Raw genomic sequence first — 13783 nt, forward strand, 5'->3', positions numbered from 1 at the left:
GCAAGATAAATAACGCCAAGAACATCGCTTCTTAATTATGACAAGTGTCCTTTTAGTGAATCGAGCGAAAAATAAGAAGTGATAAGATTTTTAACGCATGCTATAAATAGCACTCCTTATTTCGGACTTTAGTGAATCGGGCCCCATGTGTGTAGGGAATTGTGAAATTTGGAGGATGCAGGCTGAAGGGAGGCTGAGAACAGTCAACTTCTGTTAGATTTTTTTTTTAAATCTCAAATTAATCAGCCAGATCAGCAGGAGAACATGGGGCCAGGCTTAAGGTAACCTTAAGTTTTAATTGGATGGAGTTCCCCTTTAAAGAAAAAAAAATGTGAACATTCACCTAAAAAGCTCTGCAAGTAAAAGCTGCAGTGTTTTGATAAAAGTCATAGGGGCAGATTTACTAATGCACAAACGCTCCATTTTGTGACTTTCGGATCGCCAATATGATATTATGGTGACTAATACGATTTTTTCGTAAGCATATTCGTATTATTTGCGATCTTCAGAAATTATCGTATCCAATCCGAATTTACCCATTCGGGATTCGAACTCGCATTTTCATGAATGTGCCCCATATAGTTGAGATTTTTTGACAATTAATGTAAAAATACCATTTTTTTCTATGCAACTTTATAGTGACAAATGCAACTTTGGCGCAATTTATTTTTCTGCAGTCGTTTTATTCCACTTGAACTTGAAAATGTATTCCATCTCTACATCGCTACACAATGTGGATGCAGTTGCTAGTGGAAAAATGGCAAAGTTGAAATGGGCTATTACAGTATAAATACACGACTAACAGCAGATAATGTCCAAAAGTCTACCCTTTTATTAAGGGAATTTTTACTTAAGGTTGTCATATTCGTATACATTTGTAAAAGATTTCTTTTCTTTATCTTACAGCTGTGCTTATCATGAAATGGTCATTTAAAATTCCATCAATGAAAAAGGCTATTTCAAGCAATATCGTCTAGTGAAGTTTACAAACTGTTCTATTGTTGTTGTTAAACTGTCAGGCAGCTATCACAGTTTCTCTTTCTTATTTATTATCTGCACTATACAATATGCAAAATCTTCTCTTGAATATTTTATATTGAAGTAGATAACAAAGAGAAGAAACTACTCTGGTAGCTCTGTTGCCAGAGTGGTTTCTTTTCTTTATTTTTACTATTCAATATTCAGTCTTTTTTGAATACTGAATATTGAAGAAGCTAAAGAAGAAAGAAAAACTGTGGTAGCTGTCTGCTTTATCTTGGTCTGGCATACAATTTTGTAATATCCAATGGACAATTTAAAGGAGAAGGAAAGTCTACCAAAGAGTTAATCTCAAGCTGCAGGTTTACCTTCAGTTGTCAATAGTGCAGATGCAGCCAGCAGGTGCGGGGAATGGGGGGGGGGGGGGGGTTGGACTGGTGCAGCAGGCAGGTGCGGGGAGCATGCGCAGTAGAGACGGTGAGGGAAAGGGAATGAGCATCCCTTTTTAAAGATGGTGGCGCCGTTCACTAAAACAAGTATGTAGTTTGTAGTAAGTGTATCTCTGTAAATCTTTCATTAGGCAAGACAGAAACATAGCATTTTTACACAGCAATAGTAGTATTATTAAATAGTGTGCTTAATAGATTTTGACTTTCCTTGTCCTTTAAAGGACAATGTATGCTGAATCGTACAGTTTCCGCTTTCAGTTTTTGGTTGTTGTGCATAATGTAGAAAAAAGAAAAATATTTAAGCACCGACCCACACATGAACAGTTTCCAAGCTGTTAAACAGTCCATCCCTTCAAACGTGCCTGATTGATTTTCTGACTGATGTTGGATGACAGTATGCTAGATGTACTATCGTTCGATGCACACCAAGAGAGAGTTCAGCATCTTGTTCAGCTGCCTGTGGGTGCCAGTTGCCATCCTTGTGTGTCCCCTGTGTGAGTACAGGTGTTTCTCATATGCCTGCACACGGGAGAGGTACTTTGGTGCAGGTACCACTACCTGGGGAAACTAAAAGAACTCTGGGGAAGGGACTTTGCCAGGACTGAACTGGGAGTGCACAACTGTGTCCTGGGAGAGACTGAGCCCACCAAAAAAAATAAAGCCCACCACAGCATTATTCACCCACCCTCTATTCATTAATATAGAATTTTTAAAAGCACATTTATCAAAGGGTGAACTCTAACTTTCACCCACTGATAAATATGCTTCTAAAAATCCCATAGTATAGAGTGGGTACATATTTCCCCCTAGTGAGCTCAAATTTCACACATTGATAAATCAACCCCTAAATCTTTATATAAATCCATATGCAATTATGTTAGCGCACCTTTCTCGCATACTTATTGATTTTGATGGAGGAGACTTCAGACTTTCAGAAGAACTACCAAACTACTAAATGCTGGACACTAACAAAATGAACTTCAATAGGTCAATAGATTTTTTTTATTTTTTTTTATAGGTTTCAGAACGCAAAGATGCTCTGTGGTTTCCTCTGAACTTAAAAGAATAACCCATAGTCCATTTGTATTATTGCTCCTGGTCCAGTCTCTGTTCATTATCAAATGGATAACAAATGCCCATATTATCTTTGCATACCTTTACTTTGAGCATGCTAGAATAAACAATATGTCTTAGCATGATACACTCCCTAAATCTACACTCTCCATCACAGCACTGGCCTTAACTGTACAGCTTTGAAACATGGTGCAGAAAAATGCTAAGGCAGGCAGTACCATAGGAAACTTTTCTATTCCTTTTTGTACTGCGGTAACTGACAGAGGGGTCCTTTCAACAGCATGTACTGTATATTATAAGCAGTTACTTCAGACTCATAGTGCAATATAAAGAACACAGTAACCATGAATTTTCTTTCATATACATCTGTCTTGATTTTACTTGTCTCAAGTGAAAAAAAAATCCAGCACATAATCAGAGGCAATTGTACACTACCATACAGCTTTTTGTTAACACTGTTTCAAAGACCTCTGATTGCATATGGTAGCATGATCATGAGTAGAACCACAAGGATTTTTTTTTTACAGCGAACCCTTTCGTGGGACCAAAAAAGCTAATTCTATAAATATTGCAGGAAAGTCTTTGAAAAACTAAAAGACAAGTGTAAAAAATAGTAAAACAAAATGGGAAAAAAGTAAAATAAAGATGAAGCAAAAATACAGTATCTAGTAGAATTAAGTCTAAAATAACTGGACTTTTCAGAAAAGCCCCAAAAAATAAAATACATTTTTTTTCAAGAAAAGAAAAAAAAACAAAAAAAAAAACAGTCCAGTTGTTTTAGACTTAATTCTACTAGATACTGTATAGGACTGACCTGGAGGAATGAGAAACTTCATAGACATAAAGCACAAATGTGTTTGTTTGTTTGTTTTTTTTTTAATACCCCTAAAAATTTTGCCACTGTCTTTAAATTCATGGCTAGTAGGGATAAATCCAGGAACTGATTCTTGGTGTTAGTCAAATACTGACTTCTTCCCCAAAGAACTAACCAAATCCCAAACCAGATACAAATCTGCATTTTCCGACACATTCAGTTCAACTTTAAGGTTCCATGTTTTAAAAACTCAGATTCAGTGTGGTTCAACATTTAGGGATGACAAAGTATAAATTCATTAAATGTGCTAGCAATCATCCATATCCTTAATTCTGTTCACCCATAATGGAGTAATGTACTGTAGCCACCCCTTTATAAGCAGGGAAGTTTTTGGAAGTACCTCAAAGTAACATAAGGGTTTAGATTTAGATTTTTCAGACAACTCTCTGTTTGGGCAAACTGTGAGGATAGTTACATAGGATTGAAAAATACCATCAAGTTCAACCCTTCCAAGTAAACTCGGCACACACAACCTATACTATCACATACATAAAGTATACACACAAACATTAATACTAAGGGCCGCATTTACTCATCCATGAACGCTCCGAGCGTTCGTTCGACGACTTTTTTGTACCTTGCACGACTTTTTCGTACTTTGCTACAAAATTTGTGTGATATAATCGTATTGTCGCGCCGAGTACGAAAGTTTCGGATTCATTCAAGCTTCTTTATCGCGACTTTCCTTGGGCCAGGTTGGAGCTGCAGAGTACCATTGATTCCTATGGGAGGCTTCCAAAATCATGCACAGAAGGATCAAAGTCGGAAAGGTTTTCCCGCTGTTTACAATCGTTTGGTACGAAAATTTTGGATCGACAATATGTTATTATCGTGACTAATACAATTTTTTTGTGATATTTGCGATCTTCAGAAATTATTGTATCCAATCTGAATTTTTCCCATTCGGGATTCAAACTCTTGATTTGATGAATGTAGCCCTAACTGTAGGTATTAGTATCGCAATAACCTTGGATACTATGCTCATCCAGGCCCCTCTTAAAGGCATTAAATATAGGAATAAAGGATATACTTGAGCATGGTTATTTGTTACCATCTAGATGTTGTTGGGGTGTAATTACCGTCTATATCCCTCAACATTAAAAATCTTTTAGGTAAAAACCATAAACTATAGTCCAGCAACTGAAAAGACAGAGACTGAACACCTATTATCTAAAAACAGTAACAGAATTCTTTCCAAATTAAAATATTATATAGGTTACATACATTTTTTGGTTTGATGTATTACTATAATGAAAATGACTTCAGACTATTCTTTGAAGGTACCTTTATTGACAAGCAATTTATATATACATAATAGAATTAGTTATTAATAAAAGCTGATGGTTCTGCATTACAGATCCCAACAGATTACCTTGTTACATGCTAGAAACCAACTCTTTCCCAGCCAATAACGGGATCACCAGAAACACACAAATATAATTTCTAAACAAACAAATTAAACGCACAGTATATGCTCTATCCAGTTTCCAGCACCTGCTTTACCAGCTATGCATACAGTAAGCTTAATTTAGGGCAAGTACACACAAAATGGAAAATAGGTCTCGCATTTGTACAAAAGATTACAGGCACAAATTGGTTACTAGTGTAGGTCAAATCATGGAAATGATATACAATATAGGTATGGCATCCAATATCTAGTATGCTTTAAGCCTACTAAAAAGAAAAAAAAAAAAAAACATTTAAAAACATTAATATCATCCAAATATAGAGGAGAGCACCATGAAGCAGAATTCTCCTAAAACGCTATTTATTTCAGACCATAATACACAACATGTTTCGGGCAATGTGGCGCCCTTTATCAAGTAAATAGGATTATTTTGCCACCAAAATAGATTTGTTCAGCTTAATTACCATCAAGAACTGTTTTATTATTACAAATAAAAAATAAATAGCGAAAAAAATATTAGATTAAAATTTTCTCTATGGTAGATGGGTGGCCTTTCCATAATTCAGAGCTTTCTTGATAACAGGTTTCCAGATAAGGGATCCCATACCTATATATATTTAAAAGAAGAGCAATTATTACAAAGGTTATTTTAAATGTGCATTCTGATACTGATTGGTATTTAAAAAGTCAAGAGACCATTAACTTAATTACTATTTGTAATGACTGGGCAAACATTTTTAAACATAATTTTGGGGAAATATAAAAACAATCAAAGATAAGACCAGAGAACATATTTATAAACATGTACTAGGAAAAAAAAAAAAAGTTTATTTCAATGTGTTGAATAACATCATGCATGAGTAGTGATGAGCAAATTAATCCTGTTTTGCTTTGCCGAAAAATTAACGCAACTGCTCCAAAATTGCGACACAGTGGAAAATTTGCAAAATGCAGCTACCACGTGACTTTTTTGGCACAACTTTTTCCCCACTCTGCAAATTTTTGCTGCAGTTTTGTGAAAACAAATTGCCAGTGACGAAATGTGTTATCTGGCATCAAATCCATGTCTGATGACAAAATTCGCTCATCACTATGCTTGAGCTGTGTAATGAATTGGGGAATAGAGTATTAGTGTAAAGCCCGTTATCTTCTGTGCATCACATAGCACAGAGAATTAGCAATAAAGAATATCAGGAGCTACTGGTGGCATTTTCTACAGCAAGGATCTTGCTTTGGGTCATGGCTGCCCTGAGCTGGTAAAAACCACAAAACATGATGTGTAGCTTTTCTGGCCTAGTTCTTTTAAGTTTTAGTACTCCTTATAAATGAATCCCCATCACTGAAAAGCAATGAAAATTCACCACAATATCTGACAGCATCAGTCAGAGGTGTGTGTGTGATCTGGGTACATAGCCATTGGTGTAACAAGTGTACCCAAGATGCACCCATAATCTACGACTTGGCACCTCTTAAGTATACAACCTTGCAGTTTTAACATTCAGTGTACGCTGTTTAATTACAAATGACAGTACAGGTACTTATTTTACAGTGTACTGCACATGAATTCCCTACTTTGCCTACTAAGATGTATAGTACGGCACATAAGAATGCAAAAATCTGCAGGAATATTAATGCACTCATTGCAGGAGAGTGGATATATCTCTTTTGTTTTGCGATCTTCCTAAAGTTCTCTAACTACAACAGGTTACAGACATTTCCTATATGGATATGTGTTAAACTCCCCAACATTACATATGAACGGCTGCTTTACCTAACTGTCCTACCATCTGGTGGATAGAAATGGAACAAATGTACATGACAATACTTTGGGGGGTAATTTCTGTGATCACAATGCACAATCCAAATACTTAAAGGACAGCAATGTACCTTTATTAATGATAATGGCTTCTGAAGGGGTGCTCTAGAGAAGAAAATCACCTGCACTGAAATTTGAATGCCATAACAAGCCAGTCTTGTGCTCAATACAACTGACAAATGGGGTTATGTAATAAAAGGTCCTAAGTTTGCCCAGAGCAGGTAGCATTTGCTGGCCACCTGTTTAAAATCAAACATTTCATTGGTTATTATGGGTTACTACTCCTGGGAAAATGTAGTGCTTTTTGGTGGTAAGTGCCTTAAAGGAGAGCTAAAGCACAACTAAAGAGGTAGAAAGATGTACATTATGTGCGTCTGTACCAGCCCAAGGCAACCACAGCCCTTTAGCAGGGAAGATCTGTGCCTCCATAGATACCCCAGTAGCTCCCCAACTTCTTTTCTGCTGATTCACATGCTCTGTGCTACTGTCACTTACTGGGCTTAGGGACTGACTCACAATACACTGTATTTACAGAATATAAATGTCACTATAAGGCCGATTAGAAATACAGATTATGACTGCAAGGCAGTTCTGAAAACCAGTGCAATTAGCACCTTGTTTAGAATTTTAGCTTAACTTCTCATCAGCTGCTCAGAGCACAATGAGCATGTGAGTTTCACTGACACTTCCAACAAATTCCAAGATGAGGAGTTCCTGTGACAACTCTGAAGGCCTAGCTAATTACTACTATAAAGATACTAAACCTTTAGGCTGGTGTAGCAAGTTGAGTATATAAAATATAGTCAGGGTTGAACTCTCCTTTAAGTGCATGCGAGTGCCACTACTGTCTTACAAGTTACTGCTACATGGTGGTACCTCACCAGGCATCCAGGGAGTAAAAACAACCCTAAAAACTTTTGCATAAGACAATTTCCCCCCCTTAGAAAACACATTTCAATACCTTGTTTCTTAAGATTCATAGTGGGTAGGACTGAGAGCAACCAAGCAAAACAACCATTACAGTTACTTTTAAAAGAAATGTATTAAGGCCTTTTCAGATCTTCTTGCCCTAACCAGCCTATAATCTGGATTAATAGGTAAATTTAAAAAGGACTTTTGTAGCCACAAGCACAGGTAAACAAAACAATAGTACAAAGACTTTAATATAACTTACTCTATTAATGATCATGTAATATAACAGATAACAAGACTGCTGCTACATGAACAAAATTGTAAAAGTACTCACCTAAAATTAAAATAGTTTTTACTTTCTAGCTGCATTTCCATCAGGGTTAAAAATGAATTTCTGTAAACCAAAATAAGCTAAAAAAAATCAATAACATTTAATTACCCACTTCACTTTATGAACTACACAATTTTTAATGGATCGCCCTTCCGGCTAATGAAAAGATTCCAGAAATAATGAAGAGACAACCAAAAGTAGTAACAGCTTACCAGTCATGCTGCAGCTGCTCATCTCAGCCTTCTGCAGCAAGGTTAATGCCACAATAAAACATTTCTCCTAGTATATTACAGGTATAGGACCCATTATCCAGAATGCTCGGGACCAAGGGTATTCCGGATAAGGGGTCTTTCCATAATTTGGATCTCCACACTTTAAGGGGCTGATTTACTAACCCACGAATCCGACCTGAATTGGAAAAGTTCCGACTTGAAAACGAACATTTTGCGACTTTTTCGTATGTTTTGCGATTTTTTCGGATTCTTTACGAATTTTTCGTTACCAATACGATTTTTGCGTAAAAACGCGAGTTTTTCGTATCCATTACGAAAGTTGCGTAAAAAGTTGCGCATTTTTCGTAGCGTTAAAACTTACGCGAAAAGTTGCGCATTTTTCGTAGCGTTAAAACTTACGCGAAAAGTTGCGCATTTTTCGTAGCGTTAAAACTTACGCGAAAAGTTGCGCATTTTTCGTAGCGTTAAAACTTAACGCAACGAAAAATGCGCAACTTTTCGCGTAAGTTTTAACGCTATGAAAAATGCGCAACTTTTTACGCAACTTTCGTAATGGATACGAAAAACTCGCGTTTTTACGCAAAAATCGTATTGGTAATGAAAAATTCGTAAAGAATCCGAAAAAATCGCAAAACATACGAAAAAATCGCAAAATACCGATCATTACGAAAAAAACGCAATCGGACTCCATTCGACCCGTTCGTGGGTAAGTAAATCAGCCCCTAAGTCTACTAAAAAATTAATAAGACGTTAATTAAACCCAATAGGATTGTTTTGCATCCAATAAGGATTATTTATATCTTAGTTGGGATCAATTACAAGGTTCTGTTTTATTTCTACATAAAAAAAGAAAATCAGTTTTAAAATTCTGAATTATTTGCTTATAATGGAGTCTATGGGAGACGGGCTTTCCGTAATTCGGAGCTTTCTGGATAATGGGTTTCCGGATAAGGGGTCCGATACCTGTACCCACCTTCAGTATTATAAACCTTCAGATAGATACCAGCCTATTTACCCCCCAATGCCACATTTAGCCATTTTGGGCCACAAGGCCATGATTATCCATTTTCTCATTAGAACTATCACAATTTATTACCATTTAATATTTTATTCTTGAACCAACAAATGTTTTTAGTTGTAATATTGGTGTCAGTGCATTGTGCCTGATTCTGAGCTTTCAGAAGAAGCCAGCGCTATAGAACTGCTTTCAGGTAACCTACTGTTTCTCCTACTCCCACGTAACTGGAGGAGTCCCAAGCCGGACTTGGATTTCTTACTATTGAGTGATATTCTGATATCTACTGGGAGCTTCCATCTTGCTACTTTCCATTGTTCTGCTGATTGGCTGCTGGGAGGGGGGGTTATATCACGCCAACTTGCAGTAAAGTGTGACTGAAGTTTATCAGGGAGTCACATGGCTGTGGCACCCTGGGAAATGAAGAATATGACTAGCCACATGTGAAATTGAAAAATTAAATTTGAAAAAATCTGTGCTTTTGAAAACTGCAATTCTCCTGCAGGATTCTGCTGGAGAAGCTCTATTAACTGATGTGTTCTAATCTGTTTTGAAAAAAACATGTTTTCCCATGACAGTATTCCTTTAACCTTCATGGGGGGGGGGGGGGGATCACTGTCCATATGTTGGACCTGAAAGGGATCTATAACTGAATGGTTATCACACCTTTTCAGTTCAAGTTCTAGAATATTTGCTACATCTATGCGGAAGAAAACCAATTTCTATGTTGACATAAAGTGAACAACAAATTTTATCTTGGCCTTTGATAATCTGGCTCTTTAATTCAACAGTTGTCCCACTGTGAGCCTTGGAACTCCAACTGATACTGAAACACAAATTAGCCATCAACATTTGTAAGTTAAGACCGCATAAAAATAAAGTTTCCTTTCTACAGGAACATAGCTCATCTTGTTAAAACAACTACTGCCAGATCAATAAATCCTGCTGCTGAATGTGTTTGTTAACAGCATCCTTCCACAACATACATAATTAATGAATTATCTAAACACCTTCACTGTCACTGAATGATAAATATACAATTCTGTACAAGCTCTGCGGAAAACTGAATGATCACAAAGCTATGAAATGTAGTCAGAAATTTGAAAGTGTCCCTGACAGCTACACTTAGCGCCGCACTGCTGAACAGAGAATAGCCTTTGTATTATGTTAATCTGTCTCTCTCACTTTCCTAGGAGCTATAAATCTAAACTGTTCAAACAATAGTTTTTGTTTTTTTTAACTGATAACATCTCTCACTTGTTAAGTCCATGATAGCCACCAGAAGGTGAAGCCCTTCATATGTTGTTGAGTTATTATAACTACCAGAATACCCATACAAATTTTCTAAGGGCTGTGGTGGAATTCTGAGGGTTGTAGTCCAACACTGCCTGAAGTGACACTGTCTGCTTGTCTGATGCCATAAGATGAAAACAAACAGCAAAAAGGAACTGAAGTAAAAGGTAAAAACGTTTTTTCATATTGTAACTGGGACCATGACATTATCACATTGTAGGTGAACTAAAGATATTAACACAACATCAGGCCCCTGCATCATCCTCCCTCACCAACCTGACACCTCAAAATAGCCCTGGTCCCACTACATCTGAAGTATGTAACAACTTATAACCAACTATGAGGTGCAATATTTATTTATTGAATATCAGCATATGAAAAATAAAAAAAGACACACACTGTAATGTAAGTTAATAGGTCACAGTATTGTGTATTGCCAAAAACATATCAGGAGCCCAGAAGGCATGGCTATACAGCACAGTTGGTGGCTGGCAAGTTTTCCTGTGTCGCTTGTAGTCCCTGGCTCTGTGATCCTGAGCATATGGACTGGAAGCCAGGACAAGATCAAATTCAATGGTGCATGCTTTTATTAGTGCCAGGGAGCCCAAGGCCAGAAATAACTCTGCCAAACATGCCACCCATCAGCCCCACTCTGCAGGTCTGCCTTTAGAATTCAGGGCTGTTTCAGTTACAGTGGTTTCTGTGGTTGAGACAGGATGCTGTGCAGGGGCCCTTTACTTTTTCTTTAAGGCTGATGGCACACTGGAAAAGTTGTTAACCAGTGTATTTTAGTTTCAATCATTTTTATTGGGATTTTTTAAACATTATAGCCAAATAAAGGCATTAAAATATTAACCAGTGTATTTTAGACAGTGAGAAAGTGCCCAAAACTACTTCTTATTGATTGGAATGTGGGTATTAAGAAAAAATAAAATTGCCCGGGTGGCTGCCAGGGTCTAAATGCATATGTATTAATGAGGCTTAATATGGCAAAGTATAAAGAGAAGAGCATATCAAGCCTCTTTAAAATTATCTTCAAATATGTTCTATGGTAACTATCAAGCTCAAGATATCGAAATAGCACTCAATAGTAAAGGTGGCCATATATGGGCTGATTGTAGTTTATCGGCCCATGTATGGGCACTAACGACGGGCCTGCCCGACCGACATCTGGCCTGAAATTGGCCTGATCTCAGTCGGGCAGGTTTGAAATTTAGTCAGATCGGGGACAGCATCAGCTTGTTGATCCGGTCCCCAAATGAGGGACATCTATACCCGTCTTTCTAATTCAATCGTTTGGTCCCAGAGACAAATGTCCGAATTAGCCCGATATCGCCGACCCGTAGGTGTGGCTATCAGGAGAAGATCTGCTCGCTTGGCGCCCTCGCCAAGAAAGCGGATCTTAAGGTGGCCATACACGCACCGATAATATCGTACGAAACCTCGTTTCGTACGATATTCGGTGCGTGTATGGTATGTCGGCGAGTCGACCGATATCGCAGGAAGCTGCTGATATCGGCCGACTCGCTGATCGGAATAGTTTGAAAATTTTGATCAGGCGCCATAGAAGGCGCCTGACCAAAATCTCCTTTCAGTGCTGAATCGGCAGAAGGAGGTAGAAATCCTATTGTTTCTACCTCCTTACCTGCCGATTCAGCCCTGAATGGTGTGTGGCGGATCTGACGATGTTTTGTGCGACCGATGGTCGCACGAAACATCGTCAGATCGCCACGTGTATGGCCAGCTTTAGAGTGTATGGCCACCTTAAGAAATCCAAGTCCGGTTTGTGATTCTTTCTAGTTACATTGGAGTAGTAGAAACAATAGGTTACCTGAAAGCAGTTCTAATGTGTAGAGCTGCCTCTTTCTGAAAGCTCAGACTCAGGCACAATGCACTGAGATAGCGCCTAAACACCAATATTACAGCTAAAAAAAAAAAAAAATTGTTGGTTAAGAATAAAAATTTTAAATGGTAGTGTAAATTATTCTTATTTGCTATATAAACAGTGTAATTTAGAAATAAAAAGTACACCATAAAAATCATGACCGTATCCCTTTAAAATCTAAATTGTAGAGAAACAGTAAAAAATAAAAGATAGAAAGCTTTATGTAAACAATTACATTGAAAATAAGGTGAATGAGGGAAATCACACTATATACAGAAATACATTTCTATTGCATAGCATAGCATAAAACTCTATCTGCGGCCCCACCACGTTCCTAAGGTCTTCTCCCCTCTAGTTACACCCCTGCCTTAAACCAGCCACTGAGATTTTTAATTACCGAATGGTGAAAGTTGCTTAGAATGACATTCTTTTATTATACAATAACCAGTTTGTGTGTGGAGGAACTTGTTAAAAGCTTATGAAACTTAAATATATTTAAATTACAATAAATACACAGTGTGGAAGGTGTGAGCACATAATACTCATCCTCCCAAGTGGGCACTGTACACAATAATACAAGGCAGCATACCAAAGGCATGCTCTATAACGAATAACCACTCTAGGCACATACAACTTCATTTGCCAACATATACTAATTCCATGCAGAACGACATTAAAAAGAAAAAATAACCCTTTATTGTGTCATGAGGTGCAAACCATTGTGCCCTCTTCAAACAGTGGGGCTGGGCAGCACAAAAGCATCAATTACTGACTTGGACTTTACCAAAACTGTGTTTCTGGCTAATGACTCCCTATAAGTGGATATAACTATATATCCCTATAACATACAGAATGAAGCACATCCATGCCAGGAGGGACTGTGTGGTACCACTGCACCTGTGCAAATGCGCTAATGATTCACCGAAATCCCATTCTGTAATATAACGGCACTCACAAGCACACCCCAGCCTGCGTCTCATCTCCTGCTATGTTACAAGCTGTCACAATACAACGGAGCGAAAAGCCCCATTTGCACATTACAATTAGAGAGACTTGGGTAGAGCATGCCAGGACCTGGGAGACGCATGGCAGCTGGGCATGACAGCATGGATACACAGCGCGGTTAAAGCGATACTCTCCGCTCACCTCTGTAGCTGCTCCCACACCACCGCCTCCTCCAGCTGAGTGCAGCCCAAGATTTTTCAGCTGCACCACAAGCTTCCCTGGTAAGTCTTACATCACGACTAACTAGCCAATCAAAACGGCACATGCCCACTTTCACAGCGCTTATTGGTCGGAGCAGGCCGCCCACCTTGCGTACTATCTGACAAGTGGGCATGTTTTGTTATGACAAGCCTTTACCTCGAACGGAATTTCGGGAGATGTAGTTCACCTGTGATTGTCTTGTTGTACGCCGATCATTGAAAAGAACTACGTTTCCCTATGTTCTCGGCACATGTTTAGGTCGGCCTCCTGAAAGGTAAACTCTTTGGACTGATTCCGGGCAACGCCTTG

At 38.1% G+C, this 13783-nt stretch overlaps 1 protein-coding gene across 2 annotated transcripts in view; it reads right to left on the bottom strand.

Annotated features, from left to right (window-relative positions):
* Positions 1-13454, bottom strand: part of serpini1 (serpin family I member 1) — a 43333-nt gene extending 29879 nt beyond the window's left edge. The window contains exons 1-2 of one of the 2 annotated variants that reach the window (XM_031901499.1): positions 13415-13432; positions 7846-7905 (exon numbers count right to left, since the gene is read on the bottom strand). In XM_031901499.1, the coding sequence (XP_031757359.1) occupies positions 7846-7886 (41 nt within the window). In that variant the 5' untranslated portion in view covers positions 7887-7905; positions 13415-13432. Of the gene's footprint in view, positions 1-7845; positions 7906-13414 lie in introns of both variants that reach the window. The other variant, NM_001123493.1, reaches the window with a different exon arrangement.
* Positions 13455-13783: the final 329 nt, after the last annotated feature.

Source organism: Xenopus tropicalis, chromosome 5, assembly GCF_000004195.4.
Source record: "Xenopus tropicalis strain Nigerian chromosome 5, UCB_Xtro_10.0, whole genome shotgun sequence".
NCBI lineage: Eukaryota > Metazoa > Chordata > Amphibia > Anura > Pipidae > Xenopus > Xenopus tropicalis.